Source organism: Salpingoeca rosetta, assembly GCF_000188695.1.
Source record: "Salpingoeca rosetta unplaced genomic scaffold supercont1.5, whole genome shotgun sequence".
Lineage (NCBI taxonomy): Eukaryota > Choanoflagellata > Craspedida > Salpingoecidae > Salpingoeca > Salpingoeca rosetta.
Window position 1 is genome coordinate 146,325 of NW_004754929.1, and position 18,868 is coordinate 165,192.

An 18,868-nucleotide genomic window follows, 5' to 3' on the forward strand; every position below is an offset into this window, starting at 1 on the left:
CACACACACACACACACACACACACACACACACACACACACACACACACACACACACACACACACACGCACGCACACACACTCCACGTGCTTTCGCATCTACAACAGCGTGCGCGACCCATTTGATGGCTCTGGTGAGTGCCCAGAGAAGTGCCGCAACCAGGACCTCGAGTGTCAGATTAATGAGCACTGCCCCCAGGACTCGTACTGCACGGACGGCTTTGCCTGCCAGACATGTGACCAGTGCGCCGTCCTCGACAACGGAGTGTAAGTCCCCATTCCCAGCAGCAGCACGTCAAACTTTGACTTTGTTTTGTTTGGCTGGAAAAGCACCTTTGTTTGGGATCGCGCTCTGCCCTCTGCCCTTCTCTTGCTTTATTTTGGTATTCTTGTTTCCCAACTCTGTCCTCGTGGCGCGCTTGCCTTCACACACGCACACCTCAGATCTCACTTGCTCACTCGCACACCAAACCACCAACACCAACAACGACAACGACAACTATTGCAGGTACGGCTCGGCGTGCGCTGCATGGTGCCCTGGCACGTCCACGAGCAGCTCCACCTCCACCTCCTCCAGCTCGTCCACCACAAGCAGCACTAGCTCCTCGTCCTCCTCGTCCACAAGCACTAGCTCCTCTTCCTCCTCGTCCACATCCTCCTGGCCCGCCACCACAGACGAAGGCGCCCTTGAGACCACCGACGCCCCGGCCACAGAGACCACGGAGGCCACGGAGACGACTTCCACCTCTACCTCCACATCCTCGTCCTCCTCCACCTCATCCTCCACATCCTCGTCGTCGTCCTCTGCCTCGACAGAGGGCAACCAGGGCACAGAGGCCGCGGACACAACAAGCTCCACGTTCACCTCCACCTCCTCTTCTTCGTCCACGTCCTCCTCCACCTCCACTTCTTCGTCTTCCTCCGCTGCTTCGACTGAGGGCAACGAGGGCACAGAGGCCACGGAGGCTGTTTCCACGTCCACCTCCACCTCCACTTCCTCTTCCTCTTCTTCCTCCACGTCCTCCTCCACCTCTACTTCTTCGTCTTCCTCCGCTGCTTCGACCGAGGGCAACCAGGGCACAGAGGCCACGGAGGCTGTTTCCACCTCCACCTCCACTTCCTCTTCCTCTTCCTCTTCCACATCGTCCTCTTCTTCCTCTTCCACATCATCTTCCACCTCGACGTCCACCAACACCGAGACCAGCGGCTCTCCCGTGACCACAAGCCCCGCCTCAACCACCTCCGAGGAGGCCACCACCACCACGGGCAGCGGCCAGGAGATTGTGTGCAACGTCGACAACTGCTTCGAGTGCTCGGAGGACAACGTCTGCTCCGTCTGCAAGAACGGGCGCTACCTGTACGATGGCGCCTGCTTCGACACATGCCCCACTGGCTTCACGGGTGTTGGTCGTGGCAACTTCCGCCGCCGCTGCGAGCAGGTCCCAGACTGCGTTGCCGGCGAGGACGACTGCCACACGTGCTCCCCAGATGGCTCCGAGTGCATCCTCTGTGCAAACTCGCAGTTCCTTCTCAAGGGCAAGTGCGTCGGTAACTGCCCAGCGGAGCGCTACCGCTCCCGTGGTCGCGGTAACTTCAACAGGTGCGTCACACCGCAATGCCGTGCTCCGCTTCATTTACACGTCCATGCATACATGTCTACCGTTGTCGTCTTTCTTTGTTTGTTTTTGTTTTTGTCCCCCCCCCCCCATCCCCCACCGCGCTGTGTGTTGCCACACGCGCCACAATCACAAGCGTGCATGTTGCTCGCACATTGATATGTGTGCGTGCGTGCGTGTGTGTGTGTGTTTGTGTTTGTGTGTGTATCGAGTGCTCACACCCTACCCCGCCCACTTACCTTCCCCTGCTCTTCTTCTTGTCTTCCAACCGTTCCACTCCTCCAATCTCAATCTACCAGGTACTGCGAGCCCCTGTACGCGTGCGACATTGTTGGCTGCCACCGCTGCCACCCGATCATGTCCACCTGCCTCCTGTGCCGCGATGGCCTCTACCTCCACGATGGCCAGGTACACACTTGCCCATTTGTCGGGCCTGATTCGTCCATCGTGCGGTCCAGCCTGCATGTGATTGCGCCTGTGCTTCATCAATGTTGCAGCACACCTCATTTGCCATGTGCTCACATCCCTTTCGCGCGCACCCACGACTTACACCTCTGCTGCTGCTGTTCCCTGCAGTGCGTTGAGTCCTGCCCAGTTGGCCTGACCGCCATCGGCTCTGGCAACTACAACCGCCGCTGCGAGAAGGTCTGCGTCGACAAGCAGAACGACTGCCACACGGTAAGAAAGAACATCGTGTCCACCCACCTTTCTTTGTGTGTGTGTGTGTGTGTTTGCTCTTGCTTTTGCGGCGGCCGCCTCTGTGACTCTTGTTGTTGTTGTTTCGTTGCGCTGACTGCACGCTGATTCCACTCGCCACTCTTGCTTTTTGTTTGCTCGCACTTGCCTTTGTTCCCCAATTCACCCATCTTCCCGTCTTTGACAGTGCGACCTGGCGCGTCAGAACTGCGTGCTGTGCGGCAACCGCAAGTCCCTGTTCGAGGGTGTGTGTCTGGATGCGTGCCCTGATGGCTACACTAGCGTTGGCAGGGGCAACTTCAACAACCGCTGCATTGCCAATTCTGAGTAAACAGCGCGTGCGCTTCCCCTTCCCTCGCTATCACACACACACACACACACATCTATTCACGCACAACACACGCAAACCCATGGCAGCCTCTGCCTCCAGTTGTTCCATTCCCCGTGCGCAGCATGCTGCCTTGTCGCACGTGGTTGGTTGACTGGCTGGTGACCTGCTCTGGCTGCTATTTGTATGTGCTGTGCCGTCTGCCTTGATACATACCTGACCTTCTTCCTGTCTTGCCACATCTCGTGGCCATTCCCTCAAACCTCTTGTTTGCTTGTTTCTCTGCCAACCATCCTGTCTACTCATTGCTTGCTTGCATGCATGGGGGTTTGCCAGCGGGCGGGTGTCAGCGTTGGCATTGTCTTGCTGGTGTTGTTCTCTCCCTCTGTGTGGTATAGTGTTCGTGGGTGTTTTGCCGTGGCCTCTTCGTTGGCCTCGCTGCCTTACCTTCTCTTTGTGTCTTGTTCGTTATCCGGTCTTCACGCATAAAAGCACCCAAATGTCTTGTCACATCACGCAACACAAGAGCAAGCACGCAAGCGCACGTGTTAGCATGGCGCACACAAACTCGACGCAAAGTTTGCTTGCTTTGGGCCCAACAGCCGTAATTTCATTTTCGGTCACACATTTTACATCTCATCAACCAGTGCACGACTGCATGCAAGCAAGCAAAGAGGAATGGAAGGGACACAAGGCAAGCAAGCAAGGCCAGATTCCAGTCCAGAGCATGTAATGAACACGCACCACGCACCACGCACGCACCACGCACCATGCGCCACAAGTCTACTGCACGCGTTCGTTGGTATTAAAAAAATCACATGTCAACCCATCAAGTAACAAACAGAGCACCACCACACAATATCACACCCACACCATTCTCAGCTAATCTCGTGCTACAAGAAAGCATCAAAGCCAGATACAAAGAGGAAAGAGTACAACTATGCTTGAAGCAAAGCAGGCATTGAGACAGGGCAAAACGCAAAGGACAGCACAAGCACACAACAGGCGGCACAAGTACGTGACACACACACGCACACAGCGCAACACAACAACACGCATACACAGCACAACAACAACACAGCACAAGGCACCGTAGTTGTTCTCTCAGCCACTGCCAAGCCAGTCCTCGGAAAACCCCGGCAGCGTTTGCAACGCATGCTTGCACATGTCTGTGTGCTTGTGCGAGGCAAAGAAGTTGGCAATGCCTTCATCGCCCTGATTGTTGGGCGAGAAATACGGATCGGAGCCGCCAGAGAAGTGGAAGTCGGGGTTGGTGTATGTCGTGCCCACGCCCTGCACCTTGATCAGCAGCGACGCCCGCTTGCTGTAGAAGTAGCTGAAGCAGCTCAGGCTCTGCGCAGTGGTGTTGAGCTCGTGAAAGCGCGCCACCCACGACCGGTCGTCGTCGGCGTCCCCGGGGTCCATGTCCTCCTCGCTCACCACCCCGCCAAACGCGTCGTTCCACAGGCAAAAGTAGTCCAGCAGCCCCGCCGTGTTGTCGCGGTGTGCCGGCGTGTCCTCCAAATCGACCTCGCACAGCGCCCAGGGGCTCTCGTCCACGCCCTCGTTGGCGGCCGTGCGCGCCGGCAGCTGCAGCGCCTTTGTCTGCACAAACGCCACCCGCTGCGGCGGCGGTGATGTGAAGTTTGCCACGGCAGCGTTGAACGCCGCAGCGACACTGCGGGCGCGGGCGAGCTTGCGCAATGCAATCAGACACGCCGTCTGCGTCTGCATTGTGTTGTACAGGGGCCATTTCAGGATGTGCGCCTCCTCCAGGCCTTCAAGGTACGCCGTGTAGCAGTTGAAGTAGTCACCCTGCCGCATGTCCTCTGTGTCATACACATGCACGTGGTAGTCGCCTGAAAGGGAAACCAAGCACAAGCGTGGTTCAAGTGGACAGGGAGCACGACGACAGGAAGCAGCCACGTGACGTGTGAGTCGTGGAAATGCAACGGTGCAATTTGGGGGTGGGGGGTGGGGGTGGAAATACAACCATGTAAAACGAGGCACGCGCGCACATGTGCAGCATCGAGGCACAACACATACGCACACGCACACACACACACACACACACACACACACACACACACACACACACACACACACACACACACACACACACACACACGCACACGCACACGCACACGCACACACACACGCACACGCACACGCACACGCGCGCACACACACGCGCACGCACGCATGTGCAGCATCGAGGCACAACACATACGCACACGCACACACACACGCGCGCACACACACACAGACACATACACACAGACACATGCACAGACAGATACATGCGCACACACAAGTGAATAACAACAAGATGACAAAACCCACCAGCAAACAACACAACCGATCGGCACGCAGACGCCAATACCACAAGCAAAGCAACACCAACAACCAATCAGGCGACTGTGACGGTACCTTCTTGCTTGTGGAGCTGGTCGTTGGTCTCGTCGTACGTCCAAATCACTGTTGGCTCCCAGCCCTCAACCACCAAATCCTGCCGCGCTTCAGGCAGCTCACGGCTGTCAAACTGCGACTCTTCATACGTCGAGTCCGGCCGCTCCATGACGCTCTTGCGATAGTCGCTCGCACTCATGCGCAGCTGGGCTGCACCGTCGCCGCCGCCGCCGCTGCCGCTGCCACTGCTCTCTTGTGAGGTGGGCCGCTGTGGCACGTGTGGCAGCGTGGCCTGCGTCACCTCCGCCTGTCCACTCGGCCGCTGCGACCACGCGTTGGGCTGGAATGTGCCTGGTGCGCGCATGCCGGGCATCTCAACAGAGGGGCGCATGGCCTCCCGCGCCGCCAGCGCCCGCGCTTGGCGATCGTCAAGCAGCACGCTGTCCATCGTGCTGGTCCGTGACAGCTGGTACGTGTTGGCACGGCTGCGCGTCTCCAACGCATTCACGTCAAACGCGGCACTCGCAGGGCCCGTGTACTGGAACACCGCGCCGTTTTGCTGCTGCTGCTGCTGCTGCTGCTGCTGCTCGCCTTGCTCGGGCGTCTTCGCTGCGGCTGTTGCCTCTGTGGCGGCTGTTGTTACCGTGGCCACCGAGGCCACGTCGTCAGCGCTGTGCACGCCGTTGATGCCAGGGGTGATGGTGCTGTTGAAGCCCGCCTTGTGCTCAAAGTTTGACGGCCCGGAGATCATGTCCTTGAGCGCCGACCGCTGCGACGAAGACGTGCCTGCGCGCGACCGCTTGCTGCTGCTGGTGCTGCCCGTGCTCGCCGTGCTCGCTGTGCGCGCGCTGCGGGGTTTGGGCAGACGGCTGGTGGTGGGAAGGTGCGGGCGCACAATCTCGCCCGGCGCACGCACGCAGCAGCTAACGAGCATGGCTGTGGCGAGGAGGAAGATGATGGCGCCCATGTACGCGATGAAGACGAGGCTCGGGGTGTATGCCAGCCCGCCGTGGAAGTAGATGGGGAGCATGACGGCGACGGGGATGAGCAGGAGCACCGCCGCGTAGATGGCCTCCCCCCAGCGCGGCGGGTACAGCAGCACCGTCAGCACGTGGAAGGGCAGGTTGTGGAAGTGGGTGGCGGTGAGCACGACGCCAGCGCCCAGCAGGATGCACAGCGGGGAGAGGATGAGGACAAGCATGGCTGTCTCGCCGTCTTCGGAGATGCTGTCTGCAGCCACCAGCGCGGGCAGCAGCACGCAAAAGGGGATGATGAGCACCAGCACGGCGACGGCGGTGAGCTGGTAGAACATGCGGCGGTCCTTCTCGTAGAACTTGAGGCGGATGATGTCGAGGATGGTGAGGGCGGGCAGGCCCAGGTTGAACGACAGCAGCACGTCGTGCGCCGCCTGGGAGACGGTCGCCGACCGCAGCACGGGCAACATCACAACCAGCGGCACCAGCAGCGCGCACAGCGCAAACTTGACAATGGCGATGCTGGATGCGCGCGAGCATCCCGGGTCTGTGCCATGGAAGACGACGCCGAGGCGATAGGCGACGTTGTACAGCAGCGACATGCAGCCCGCAAGCAGCATGAAGAACATAAACGCAGCCTGGCCCTCGCCCGTCATCTCATCACCGTGGTGGATGTACACGGGGAGGAACACGCCCAGCGGGATGCCCACGGCGAGCAGGTAGCCAAAGTAGCCCTTGCGCATCTCGTTGGTGATGACGGCGACGCTATCGAAGCTGGCGCGGTAGGCGTTCTTCATGCCCATTGCCGACGCCTCCTCAGACTCGAGCACTTTCGGTGTCTGGAAGATGGCGGCGATGAGCGGCAGCCACAGGCCGGGCAGCAGGATGGTGGTCCCCAGCAGCACGTTGTACTCTGGCTCGGAGAGCGCCACCTCTCGCAGTATTGGCACCAGGATGAACGCCGGGAGCACCACGCCAAACACGGGGGCAGCCACCACAATCTCCTGCGTCGACAAGATGTCGCTGTCAATGTCGTACCAGTCTGTGATGGCGCTGCCTGTCCAGATGACGGCAAGCACCCAGTGCGGTACCAGGGCGAAGAAAATCAGCGCAGCGTTGCCGCCGTGTGACAGATCCTCCACCAGCGCTGGCACCATCATCACAACCAGTGGCCACACTGTGTTGGAGTCGGAACGAAGCGCGAGGCGTGGGAGGTGGGGAGGGGAGGGGGTGATGCATGTGTGTGAGCATGTGTGTGTGTGCGTGCGTAAGGATGTGCATGTGTGGGTGTGTGTGGGTGTGTGTGCGTGGGTGCAAGGGTGTGAGTAAGGGTGAGTTGCGCATGCGCATGTGTGCATATGTGTGTGCGCACTTGTGTGTGTGTTTGTGTTTTGCATGCATGTGGGGACACAAGTGCGTGCACGAACCATGCTCAGCACAACACAACACAACACAATACAACTGCAGCAAAGCGCAACACGTAATCAGAGCAGATGCGTCACCATCGCAGAACCAGCGACGCCAACCGCAGCCCACACCATATCACATGCTCACCAAGGAATACAAAGGCCTTGATGGCCAAGTAGAGCGGGTTGATCTCCATGCTGCTGTTGCTTGAGCTGAGCAGCTGGACTGGCTGTTGGTGTCCTTGTTGTTGCCAGTGATGTGTGCGTGTGTTGTCGTTGTTGTCGTTGTTGTCGTTGCTGGTGATGCGTGTGTGTGTGTGCTGGTGATGCGCGTGTGTGCGTGTGTGTGTGTGTGTGTGTGTGTGTGTGCGTGTGTGTGTGTGTGTGTGTGTGTGTGTGTGTGTGTTCTGGGCCCTTGGTTCAGTGGCCGAGTGGGCCAGTTAGGAAGAGGCCAGGTACAAAGCTGTCGCGCACGCTCTCGGGCAACGAACGATGCCAAAACGCAGCGCTGCTGTGAAGTTGGTGGAGGGTATCACTCCCCCGAGTGGCTTGATGATGGAGCAAGTTTGCCAAAACGGAAGGGACGCGCAGCCGTGACCCACCGACTGCAGAGAGGGCGGGAGAGTGGGGGCACTGATAGATAGATACGCCTAACTGGCTGGCAGAAGTGTCAAGTGTAACGACGTCTCCAAGGCCAGTCAGCAACCAGTCAGGGATCAGGTCAGCAGCAACGCAGCAAAGGTACGGCAGGGGGAGGGGGTGGGGTCAGCCGCTGTTGCTTTGCTTTGCTTTGCTGTGCTTGCTTGGCAGTTTTGTTTGGGTGGCGAGGAAAACGGACGGCGGCTCTGAAATTCGCGGCAGAGTATACGACTAGTTGATTTTAGCGGCTAGTGCGCATTGGTGGATAGCGCCCAAGGCAACCGATGCAGGCCCCGCAACGAGCAAGCAAACAACAAGCAAACAACAACAACAACAACAACACAACCAACAAACAAGCAACAAGAGTGCCAAGACGTGTTTGCCTGATCGGACTCAGGGTGCACTCTCTCTCGTCGGAAGGTTGATAAGCCAGCCAGCCAACCAGCCAGCAAGCCAACGAGCCAGCCAGCAAGCCAGCCAGCCAGCCAGCCAGCCAACGAGCTCACACGTTTGCTGCTGCGAATTGAAGCAACAGCCCAGCGGAAGATTACAAAGCCTCTCCAACACACACATACACACATACACACACGTGGCTGCTGTTGCCAAGCAAGCAAGCAAGTGAGACAGCGCGCACAGGCACGGCAACCAACCAGCATTCAACAAACAACAACACAGAGGGGTATGCCGATTGTGAGCGAGGCTGAGCATCACAGTGGACCTGTCACACAACAACTGCACCAGCACAGTGGTGGTGGTAGTGGTGGCAGTGACACGACAGAGCCAAGTGACGACGAAGGTCTCTCCTCCTCACTCGAGTCGCTACGTCGCGCCAGGGTAACCGTGCGTGTGTGTGTGTGTGTGTGTGTGTGTGTGTGTGTGTGTGTGTGTGTGTGTGTGTGTGTGTGTGTGTGTGTTTGTGAGTCTGTGTCTGTGTATTCATGCGTGTTTGTGTCGGTCTGCCTGCCTGTGTGTCTGTGTGTCTGTGTCTGTGTGTCTGTGCATGCGTGCGTGTGCGTTCGTCCCTTGTGCGTGTGTGGTTCGTTCGTCCCTTGCATGTGTGTGCAACCCTGTTCAAGCAGGGATCCCTGTGCCCAGGTCTGCAGCGATCCATCGCTTCCTCACTCCAAGCCCCCTTCTCTTCCACCAACAAACCCTCTCACACATGCATACACAAACAACTGTACAGCTGCAGCAGCGAGGTCAGCTGCTGCAGCGACTCGACGAGGCTATGCAGCTGCGAAAGACTCACGAGGTGTGCACAATCATGTGGGCCATAACACTCACCCACCTGCGCCTTGCTGACTCTCATCTCCCCTTCATCGTCTTGCGCCTGCTTTCACAAATTTGTCTCCTCTCGCTCGCCCAGCACACACATTGACATAAACACACACTCACACACACAAAACGCATGCTGGATCGATTACAGGCGTATGGAGGAAGGGGCAAGGTTCGCCAGCAGACAAGCCAGCGTGCCAATGGCTCTCAGCGCAGCGGTAGCCATCACCATCGCCATCATGCAAGAGATGACGACAATGGCGACACCGCGTCCGACATGGACAGCCGTGACACCTCGCTGCAGAGCAGTCGCCGGTCCAGCAGGTCCTCGCTCAGCTCGGCCATGAGCGACCTGGACGAGTCGTTCCGCGGATCCACACGCAACCACAGCAGCAGCCGCCACCGCCACCGCCCCCACTCGGGCCCTGCGCGCACAGCAACCCGCGGGACCCGGGGCTCCATCAGCAGCCGCAACGTCACCCGCTCGCCATATGCGGTCCCGCCCATGCGTGTGCACGTGGCGTCGCCGGGTCACTGGGCACGCCCGCGGTCTGGCCGCTCAAACCACAGCGCTGCATCTTCGCGCGCAACATCTGCAGAGCCGCCACGCCACCGCCACCCCCGCAGACACGTGCGCAGGGACCGGCCCCTGAGTGGCGCCAGCGTCAACTCAAGCTTCTCCTCCGTCGCCAGCAGCACCACCAGCAGCGTCCGCAGCACGCAGCCGCGCGTGTACCAGAAGCGTGCGCACACGTGTCGCTTTATCGCGTACCGGAACGGCGATCCTCAGGTGGCACATCGTGTTGTTGGCGCCAGCATGGCTGAGCTGTTGGACGCGTGCACGCGCAAGCTGGGGCTTCCCTTTGCTGCCCGGCGCCTGTTTGACGAGCACGGGCGGGAGATGGTCACCACGGAGGAGTGCAGCATGCTCCCTGGTGATGCCATCGTGTATGTGAGCTGCGGCGAGCCGTTTGTCGATCCGGTCGCCGCGCAACAGGCAACACGCCGCCGCTTCACCTCCACAGCTGCTGCCAACCGAACCATCGCCTTCACCCCAAGTCAGTGTCGGTGACTGTGCGCGTGTGTTGGTATGTGTGTGTGTGTGTGTGCATGTGCGTATGTGCGCGCGCGTGTGTGCTGCATGTACATGTGCGTGTGGTGTGTGTGTGTGTGTGTGTGCGTGCGTGCGTGCGCGTATGTGAGTGTGTGCGTGTGCGTGTATGTGTGTGCTGCGTGTGCGCAGCTGGTGTTTGCTGTTCTAGTCTCCAATATCGACTGCTTACAGCTGGCCGTGCATGCCATGCTCACGTCACCCCATGCCAACAGACATCACCAAGGCACTGACGACCCTGCGTGGCAGCAGCACCACCCCGGTCTCCAGCCTTGCTGGCTCTTTCCGTGCCCGCGCCCCAGATATCACAGCATCCGCACGCACACGCGTCGTCCTTTTCGAGGTAACCATGGATGCGTGTTTGTGTGTGCGTGAACATGTGTGACTGTGTGTGACTGTGTGTGTGTGTGTTGCGGGAAGGCGGTGGGGTATATACGTATGTGTATGCATGTTGCTGCTTCTTGTCTCAATTGCTCGCCGCTGAATGTGCGCGTCCAAAACAATGCGATTGCTGTTTGATCGCCCGAGTAACACACGCCCCTCCCTGCATGCACTGGTTCATTGCTCGCTGTAATAGAACGGGGATGGACTACACCACCACACGATTCCGCTCAGAGACCACGACACATTCGTCCGGGACTGCTCAAGACAGTGCGTTGGGATGCTATTGCTTTCGATTGCGTGCTGGTGTCGTGTGCGTGACTGAAGGACACAGCAATGATCATACACACACACACACATACAAGTGCTTGCCGGGACGCAACCACACATTCACACGTGCATTCACCTGTGTGTATCCGTGCACGCACGTGTGTGTTTGTGTGTTTGTGTGTGTGTGTGTGTGTACACGCACCCGTGTACTTGCGCGTGTGTGCGTGTGTATGTGTGTATGTGTGTGTGTGTGTGTGTTTCGTTCCTCTACCCTCCCCCCCCCCCCCCACTGTCAGGTTTGTGCTTACGTCTCAAGTTGAGCGGTTCTTTGATCTGGACGGCAACGAGACGCGCGATCTTGCGGCTGCGGAGGACTGCGGACCGGAACTCCACCTCATCTTTGGCAGGATTCGCGGGCCTTACTGGATCGCCACAAAGACAGACGTGTGTGGACGTGCATGTGTGATTTTGTGTTGTGGACGTGTACATGTATGTGTTCGTGTCGTTGACTTGTCCATGCCTGCATCTGCGTGTCGCCGTCTCCTCCTCCTCTCACATGCTTTCCTCCCTCCCCTCATTCTCCCCTTCATTCTCCCCTTCATTCAACTGCCTCCTCCCCCCCCCTTCCCTCTGCCGCAGGTGTTCAAGCCCGAGGGACCGCTCAACTTCATCCAGCACCAGCTGCACCGCCTCCAGCGCCAGCACACCGCGCTACAGGACGAGCTGCAGGTGTGTGTGTGGGGTGGGGGGGGGGCTGGGTGATGTGTGTGTGTGTATGTGAACTGGGTGGGTTGTGCCATAAAGCCGCGTTTCATCGCTGCCGCCTCACGCCAAGTGGACGCTCTCCAGCGAGTGACAACGATCGATCGTATTGTCGAGAGCGAGCAGACTGACTCCAATCAGGCGCTTCTTGACCAAATCACCGCCGCAATCAAGTCAGTATCACTCTTCACCGTCTTGCGCAAGCCCATTTGCGAGAGTGCCGCCGTTGCACACCTTCCATCCACCGCCATCCCCATCGTCATCACCGCCACGAACTAACCACCTCCATCACCACCACAATCTCCACCATCATTGCCCAGGTTCCTGAAGCGGAAGCAGCGGCATCTGACTGATGTTCAGATGGACGGGAGCGCGTCGCGTATCCGGCCCATCTCGGACGACCACCGCCTCCTCGCTGCCGGCAGCCTCAAGCTCATCGTCCACGCAAACGGCACAGACGTGAGCTTCGCTGGCGGTGGAGTGACCGCTGCTGCTGGTGGCTTCATTATGGATGCTGATTGGCCTTTGTTCGACATGTATGCGCACGCTCACGCACGCAATGACATCGTCTGTATCTCTTTGGTTGGTTGCGCTGTCTCATTGCACCACATCGCCTGTAGGGGACCGGCCAGCCGCTCTACTTCAACCTGCGCGAAGCGCAGCGCACAGGCGACGTACGTGCGTTGTTGTGCATACACACACACGCACAACCAAGCACACGCACACACACGCGCGCGCACGCACACACAAAAGAATTCTCCACACACACACACAACCAAGCACACGCACTCACGCTCACCCCTCTTATCGTTCCACTTGTGCTCCTCCCCATTTCAGGCGGAGACGATGATGGGACTGCTGCTTGCTGCGTGCACAACACAGCTAGGATTCACCCAATCAGCTAAACGCATTTTCCTCAAGGGTGGCAAGGTGTTGCGCGATTTGCACGCGTTGGAGAACGACACGCACATCTGGGTGTCGTGTGGCGAGCCCTTTACGCCAGCAAACCTGACGGTGGTCAAGCTCGCATTCGACGGCGTCGAAACGGTTGGTTTCGGCATAGAGTGGCGATGGCGGTGGCGGAGGTGGTGGATGTGAGTACGCGCGCATGCAATGCATGAACACGTGCTGCTGTTCGTCGAGTGGCATATCGTGTTCACACCAATTGTTCCTCCTTTCTCGCCACAACATATTCAGCTCGCACCTACGCTCACACTCACTGCCGAAAACCATGCGTGGACAGGTTGTTGTTGATGGGAAACGGCAGCTGCTCGCCGGCGGCGGCGCTGTTGATATGAACACGCTTTCATCCGCCCACCTCTCCGCCCTGTCATCGCTCACCGAAGCACTTGTAAGAACACATCCTCGCGCAAATGCGTTTTGTGTGCGTGCATGTCATGTGCATGGCATGTGTGTTCCATTGCGCGCTTGTGCGTATTCTTTGCCTTGTGCTTGGTGGGTGCACAAGTGCGAGTTCGCTCACTCTTACTCGTCAGCACCCTCTCCCACCTTCTTCGTCGTGCCCACTCCTCCTCCTCACGTGATCTCAATCGCGCCACTGCACTGCCCGGCCCTGCAGGCGTGCGACGACGTTGCGTGGCGCCCGCACGACATGATGCCTGGCGACACGGCCCTGGAGGACCCGAACCTCGTTACACTGCATGCAACTCTGGAGGACGACCACTCGCTCCTGTTCACGCCATCGCTGGTGCGCGGGCCGCGGCAGCACGGTGCGCCGTTGATGCAGCGCTGGGTGCTGCGGCAGGTGACTGACGTGTCGCACCTCGATGGTGTTGACGCCAACACGACGTGGGCAGAGATCACGTCCCGCGCATTCCCGGCGCTCGCCCTCGTCTGCCACCAAACAACAACAGATGCTGCTGCTGCTAGTGGCGGTTGTGTTGCTGGCGGTGATGATGCCGCTGCAAGGGACGCGGCTCAGAAGTCGGGCGTGGCGTACCGGGTTGGGCTCGGGGCGCGCACAACCCCGCCATCGCGCGAGATGCTGTGGCACTTTGCTCCCGACGGCACAATTCGCAGTGCAGTCAACCCAGCGCTTGCACTGACACTGGCGGGCAAGGATGATGGCAGCAGCAGCAGCAGCGGCAGCGGTGGTGGTGGTGGTGGTGGTGATGGGGAGAGCCCGCTCAACTCGACAAGCAGTAGTGATGCGGGCGGCTTCTTCGATGACGTGGGCGGGTCGTCTGGTGGCGGCGATGTGCTGATGCTGCAGGAGGTGCACACGGGCAGCGGGCGCAGGGCCAAGCGGCGGCAGCAGTGGGGGCTCAAGCACGACTCCATCCAGCATATGGGCCAGTGGAAGGCGTGTCGCGGCGTGAACGGCAGCCGATCGTGGGTGAAGAATTGCATGCTCTGGCCAACAGCGACCACGGGCAACTGGAACACGGATCTGCTGTGGCCCATGGATGTGCTGCTGGTGCCGACGGTGGCGTGGAAGCCGCCACCAGCCAAGCGCGGCCGCAAACGCGAGACGCTGCACGAATCGATGGAGCGCATGCGTGGCGGGCGCGGCAGCAGCAGCGCGTCCATCACAGATACAGTCATGACCATGCCCCGCCTGCGCGTTGTGCGCAACGGCACGCGCATGCGGCCTGTGGAGGTGCTGGTGCCTGAAGGGCTGCGGGCCCGCGAGCATCGACCAGAGCTGGACCTCAACCGCGCGTTCCCCGTGGACACGCAGAAGTGGTTTGAGCAGCGGCTAGGGCCCGGCTGGCGCACCATCCTCACGTCCCGCGAAAACCCGCGCGACGCAGCCAAGATGCGTGAACTGCAGGTGCAGCTGTTCCTGGACAGGTGCACGCGTGCGCTGGGCATGAGCATGCCTGCCCGCGCACTGTTTACGGAGCAAGGGGATGCCGTCACAGACCTTGAGCAGCTGCAGCCGAACCAGGTGCTGCTGGTGACGTGCGGCGAGGCGTGGGTGCCCCCGCCCTCTGTGCTGCAGCGACTGCCAAACCTGGAGGCAGACATGCGCAACATGCGTGCAGTTGCGGACATGTTTGCCAGCCAGGACGCAGTTGTTGTTGTGTTTGACACCGCGGGCGAGACGTGCTTGCTGCGGGAGAAGGGAAACATTCTGCAGCAGCTGGAAGCCGCACAGCACAGCGGCGACAGTGGCGACAGCAACAATGACGACCACGACGGCAACAACAGCGATACGGAGAGCAGCAGCCATGGCGGTGGTGGTGGCGGTGGTGGTGGTGGTGGATTGGAAGATGCGCATGCAGCGTGGATGTTGACGCCGGACCGACACTTGGTCCCTGTTGGTGATAGGTCACACTGCCTGGCACCGCAGGCGCTGAAGGCCGGTGCAGAGCTGCAGCTGGTGCCAGTGGACACGCGCGATGCCACGCAGAAGTGGGTGATGGAGGGCGCCTTCCTGCAGTCTGCGATGGACGCCACGCTCGTACTCACCGTCCCGGAACTCGGCCGTCAGGGCACGTCGCTTGCCCTTGCCACCAAGGCGCCCGTACGTTCCCTTGTCCCGCTGCTGTGTGCTGTGTTGCATTGTGGTGCATTGTGCTGCTTGTGTTGCGCTGTGCTGTGCTGCTTGTACAGTGACGCTACCTCATGGTGTAATTGCTCCCGCTATTGCTGCTGCCGCCATTTCACTTTTGAGCCTGTCACAATATGTCCTCACCCCTCTCACCGCGGTATGTCCTGCTGTGCTGCTGCTGCTGCTGCTGCTGCTGCTGCTCAGGAGCCCTTTTATGCCCACCAGTGCTGGGAGCTGTGCCCTGCTCCTGGCGGCGGCCACCTGCTGCAGGCGTACGCGTGTTCGTCCACGGTATTTGCATGCTCAATCGGTAGGCAGTGCAGCATGTGTACCTTTGCCATGACAGAAGGCACGCCCATCAAGCAAGCAGGCTTTGTTCTTGAAGACGTCGAGGGAACCTGGTTCGTTTGCATGTGAATGTGTGAGTGTGAATATGTGTGTGTGTGTGTGTGTGTGTATGCGTGAAGGTGTGGCTGCGTTCTCTGTGCGCCTGCGTACGCCGCGTAAATGTGCAAACGTTCGTGCGTGTGGTATTGAATTACCCGGAATGATTTCCTCACCAACCATCCAACCAACCGCCTACCTCCGCCACGACAACAGCTGTGCAGTGTGCGCAGCCATGTCCAAGCACAAGGCCACTGCCCGCCCCGTTGGCGTGTCGACGTTTGCGTGCGCGTTTTGCTCCTCCCAGCGCGAGCTGTGTCAGCGCCTGGGCACAAACGGACCGCGCGCCTCACTCGTGTCCCAGCACATCATCCTCGCCGCAAAGACAAACATGGCCTCTGCCGAACAAGTCGAGGACGCGTGAGTTTGTTTATTTGCTTGGTTGTTTGTTGTGTTTGGTGGGTTGTTTGTCTGTCTGGTTGAATGGCTTGTGTGTTTGTTTGTTTGTTTGTTTGTTTCGTTGTGTGTTTGTTTGTTTGTTTCGTTGTGTGTGTGTTTGTTTGTTTGTTTGCTTGTGCATGTGTGCATGAATTGTGCTTTTGCTCGCTTGTTATTATCTTGTCGTCCACCAATCGTCTCACGCGTGCGCGCGTGTGTGTCTGGGTGCTTTACCAGCATCTCGAGGTGGGACAAGTGTCTGGCGCACTTCCAAGCGCGCGAGGAAACCGCCCGTGGTATTTCCCACCCAGGTAGGCCGGCGCTGGTGTTGGTGTTTGTGTTTGAACATGTGCATCCTCCTGTCTGATTGGCCTTGACTTTCGAGAATGATCTTGCCCCCCCCCCCCTCTTCCTCTCCTCTGTTGTCAGTACCTGCCACTTCCCAGCTCCGTCCGCTGCTGCCGCTGCTGCTCTTCTCATCTCATCATCTCCACCACCACTTCCATCATCACCACTACACTTCGCATCACCATCAGCTGCACCCTCGGCCCGGCTGGACCCTGGCGTGCAGTTCCGTGCGCGCGTGTTCCGCAACGGGCACGTTGATCCCGCCAACGCCGTCATCATCGTCGCCCCGCGTGCAGACGCACACGCGCAGCTCGGCCTCTTCCTCTCCGATGCAACAAGTTCGTATCCTTTGACAGTGATGCCGGTGATGGTGGCTGTAGTTCATCGGCTGTGGCTGACCGTGTGTCTTGCAAAGGCCATATACGTGAGTGTGTGAGTGTGAGTGTGAGTGTGTAAGTGTGAGTGTGTGTGTGTGAGTGTGTGTGTGTGAGTGTGTGTGTGTGTGTGTGTGTGTGTGTGTGTGTGTGTGTGTGTGTTTGCAGGTGGCTGGTGGGTGTGCCCCCGTCACCACACCAAACGTTTCCTCACGAACTGCATCAACACGTTCACCAACACACGGCGCAGGTCGCCTGAATCTGCCGTCTGCTGCGCGCGTGCTGTACACGCGTACGGGCACGGCACTGCAGAGCCTGTCGCCGGAGCAGCACAGCGAGCTGCAGCGCGGTGGGGACGGCGCCATCCCAGACCTGTGGGTGTCGATGGGCGAACCGTTTTCCCCACCGGACCAGCACCCGGAGACCATTGCCCGCAGGAAGAAGGAGCTCAAGCAGGAGCTGGTGCAGCTGAAGACGCTCATTGCTGAAAAGAAGCAGACGCTCAAGTCGTTGTCGGACAAGCTGCAGGGTGCGCTGTCGTCAACGGAGCGCAGCACTGTGGACGACCGGCGGGACGTCGTGCGGCGCGAGATTGAGGAGGACATGGAGGCGTTCAAGGCGAATCGTGAGGAGCTCAGGGCGCTGAAGTCCAGAGCCGGCAGAGACAGCAAGGGCGGCAGCGGCGGCGGCGGCGGTGGCGGGTCGACAGGCATGTCCAACGAGCTCATTGCGCGGCTGAGCAAGCCCGTGTCGAGGCGTGTGCGCGTGCAGGCGCGGAAGAATGGCTCCAGCAAGTCGGCACCCGTGCTTTGTATGGGCGACAGCATGACCGCGGTCAGTTTTGTTGCTTCTGGTTCGGTGGGGTGTGGTGCGAGTTGTCGTTGTCTTCAGTGCCCTGCGTATGCGTGTATGTGTCTGTCTGTCTGTCTGTCTGTCTGTCTGTCTGTCTGTCTGTCTGTCTGTCTGTCTGTCTGTGTATGTTTGTGTGTGTGTGTGCGTGTGTGTTTGTCTGTTTATCTCTCTCTCTCTGTCTAACTGTCTATTTGTCTATCTGTCCGTGTGTACGTTTCATGTGCAGCCGCCTTTTCTAATCTCTGCCTGCCTCTGCTGCTCTTGGCTCGCCATCACTCGCGGCTCACTTTCGTTTGTGCATCTTCCTTCTACCTTCCCTTCCTTCCCCCCTCTCCTCTCTCCCCTCTCGCATAATTGTCTTTGCAGCTGTTAACTGCGTGTGCGTCCAACTTGGGGATGCGACGCGCACGCAAGCTGTACACGATGCAGGGCGAGCGCATCAAATCCTTGGATGCCATCACCCGCGATATGGAGGTGTTGGTGAGCAGTGGCGAGGCGTTCATTGACGACAACGCCAAGAAGGACGAGGTAGGTGTATGTGTGTGTGTGTGTGTCTCGTGTGCGATCGTGTGTGTTTTTCGTGTGTGCCTTGCATGATTGTGTGTGTGTGTGCTTGTACCTTGCGTGCTTGTGTGTGTACCTTGCATGATTGTGTGTGTGCATGTTTGTGTGCACCCACTTGTTAGCCTTGCGTGTATTGACTCGATAGTTTGTGCATTGCCTTCTCCCCCGGCCCCGCGCTCACTCGCTCTCCCATGACCACGCAGGAGCAAACTCGCGCGTCGTTTGGGCGAGCCATCCGTGCTGAGCGTAAACGGACCAAGTCATCGTCCTCCTCCTCCTCCTCTGTCGCCCCATCGACATAACCGCGAGCTGTCTGTGGCGTGTTTATTGACATGTTCGCGCGTTCACAGTATGCTCGTATACATTACACAAACCCGCGTTCAAACAACATCATCATTATCTCGTCTTGTGTGCAATAATTTATCAATGTGGCACACGGCTGTATTGCTTTTTGTTTCCTTTTTGGTGCTTCTGTTTTGAGCAACCGAGTACATCCACCCCTGCGCCAGATCAAGGGTATCAGTC

The 18,868-nt window shown here is 58.9% G+C and overlaps 3 protein-coding genes across 3 annotated transcripts in view; 2 read left to right on the forward strand and 1 right to left on the reverse strand.

The window, feature by feature from the left end:
* Positions 1 to 2,951, forward strand: part of PTSG_02097 (uncharacterized protein) — a 4,678-nt gene extending 1,727 nt beyond the window's left edge. Inside the window, exons 6-10 of the mRNA XM_004996525.1 lie at positions 108 to 266; positions 508 to 1,599; positions 1,915 to 2,023; positions 2,192 to 2,293; positions 2,499 to 2,951. Of these exons, the coding sequence (XP_004996582.1) occupies positions 108 to 266; positions 508 to 1,599; positions 1,915 to 2,023; positions 2,192 to 2,293; positions 2,499 to 2,642 (1,606 nt within the window). The 3' untranslated portion in view covers positions 2,643 to 2,951. The remainder of the gene's footprint in view (positions 1 to 107; positions 267 to 507; positions 1,600 to 1,914; positions 2,024 to 2,191; positions 2,294 to 2,498) is intronic.
* A 270-nt stretch (positions 2,952 to 3,221) lies between these two features.
* On the reverse strand, positions 3,222 to 8,351 carry PTSG_02098 (uncharacterized protein). Its single transcript, XM_004996526.1, has 3 exons — positions 7,577 to 8,351; positions 5,070 to 7,199; positions 3,222 to 4,498 (listed from the first exon to the last, which is right to left on the reverse strand). Exons 1-3 carry the CDS (start codon positions 7,623 to 7,625, stop codon positions 3,744 to 3,746), a joined length of 2,934 nt encoding a protein of 977 aa, XP_004996583.1. The 5' UTR covers positions 7,626 to 8,351; the 3' UTR covers positions 3,222 to 3,743.
* Positions 8,352 to 8,392: 41 nt separating this feature from the next.
* On the forward strand, positions 8,393 to 18,783 carry PTSG_02099 (uncharacterized protein). The gene is made up of 20 exons (XM_004996527.1): positions 8,393 to 8,901; positions 9,254 to 9,319; positions 9,494 to 10,400; positions 10,669 to 10,796; positions 11,031 to 11,104; positions 11,401 to 11,548; positions 11,744 to 11,833; positions 11,954 to 12,039; positions 12,187 to 12,325; positions 12,487 to 12,540; positions 12,704 to 12,913; positions 13,110 to 13,217; positions 13,446 to 15,356; positions 15,588 to 15,784; positions 15,984 to 16,187; positions 16,443 to 16,516; positions 16,742 to 16,891; positions 17,178 to 17,761; positions 18,146 to 18,307; positions 18,547 to 18,783. Exons 1-20 carry the CDS (start codon positions 8,749 to 8,751, stop codon positions 18,643 to 18,645), a joined length of 5,544 nt encoding a protein of 1,847 aa, XP_004996584.1. The 5' UTR covers positions 8,393 to 8,748; the 3' UTR covers positions 18,646 to 18,783.
* Positions 18,784 to 18,868: the final 85 nt, after the last annotated feature.

Bases quoted from the DNA above. Each gene is read 5' to 3' on its own strand.
- PTSG_02098 (XM_004996526.1), bottom strand. From the start codon at position 7,625: ATGGAGATCAACCCGCTCTACTTGGCCATCAAGGCCTTTGTATTCCTT. The intron at 7,200-7,576 runs GTGAGCATGTGA...ACTCCAACACAG, and splicing joins CAAGGCCTTTGTATTCCTTG to TGTGGCCACTGGTTGTGATG. The intron at 4,499-5,069 runs GTACCGTCACAG...TTTCCCTTTCAG, and splicing joins CCAGCTCCACAAGCAAGAAG to GCGACTACCACGTGCATGTG.
- PTSG_02099 (XM_004996527.1), top strand. From the start codon at position 8,749: ATGCCGATTGTGAGCGAGGCTGAGCATCACAGTGGACCTGTCACACAA. The intron at 11,549-11,743 runs GTGTGTGGACGT...CCTCTGCCGCAG, and splicing joins GGATCGCCACAAAGACAGAC to GTGTTCAAGCCCGAGGGACC. The intron at 18,308-18,546 runs GTAGGTGTATGT...ATGACCACGCAG, and splicing joins ACAACGCCAAGAAGGACGAG to GAGCAAACTCGCGCGTCGTT.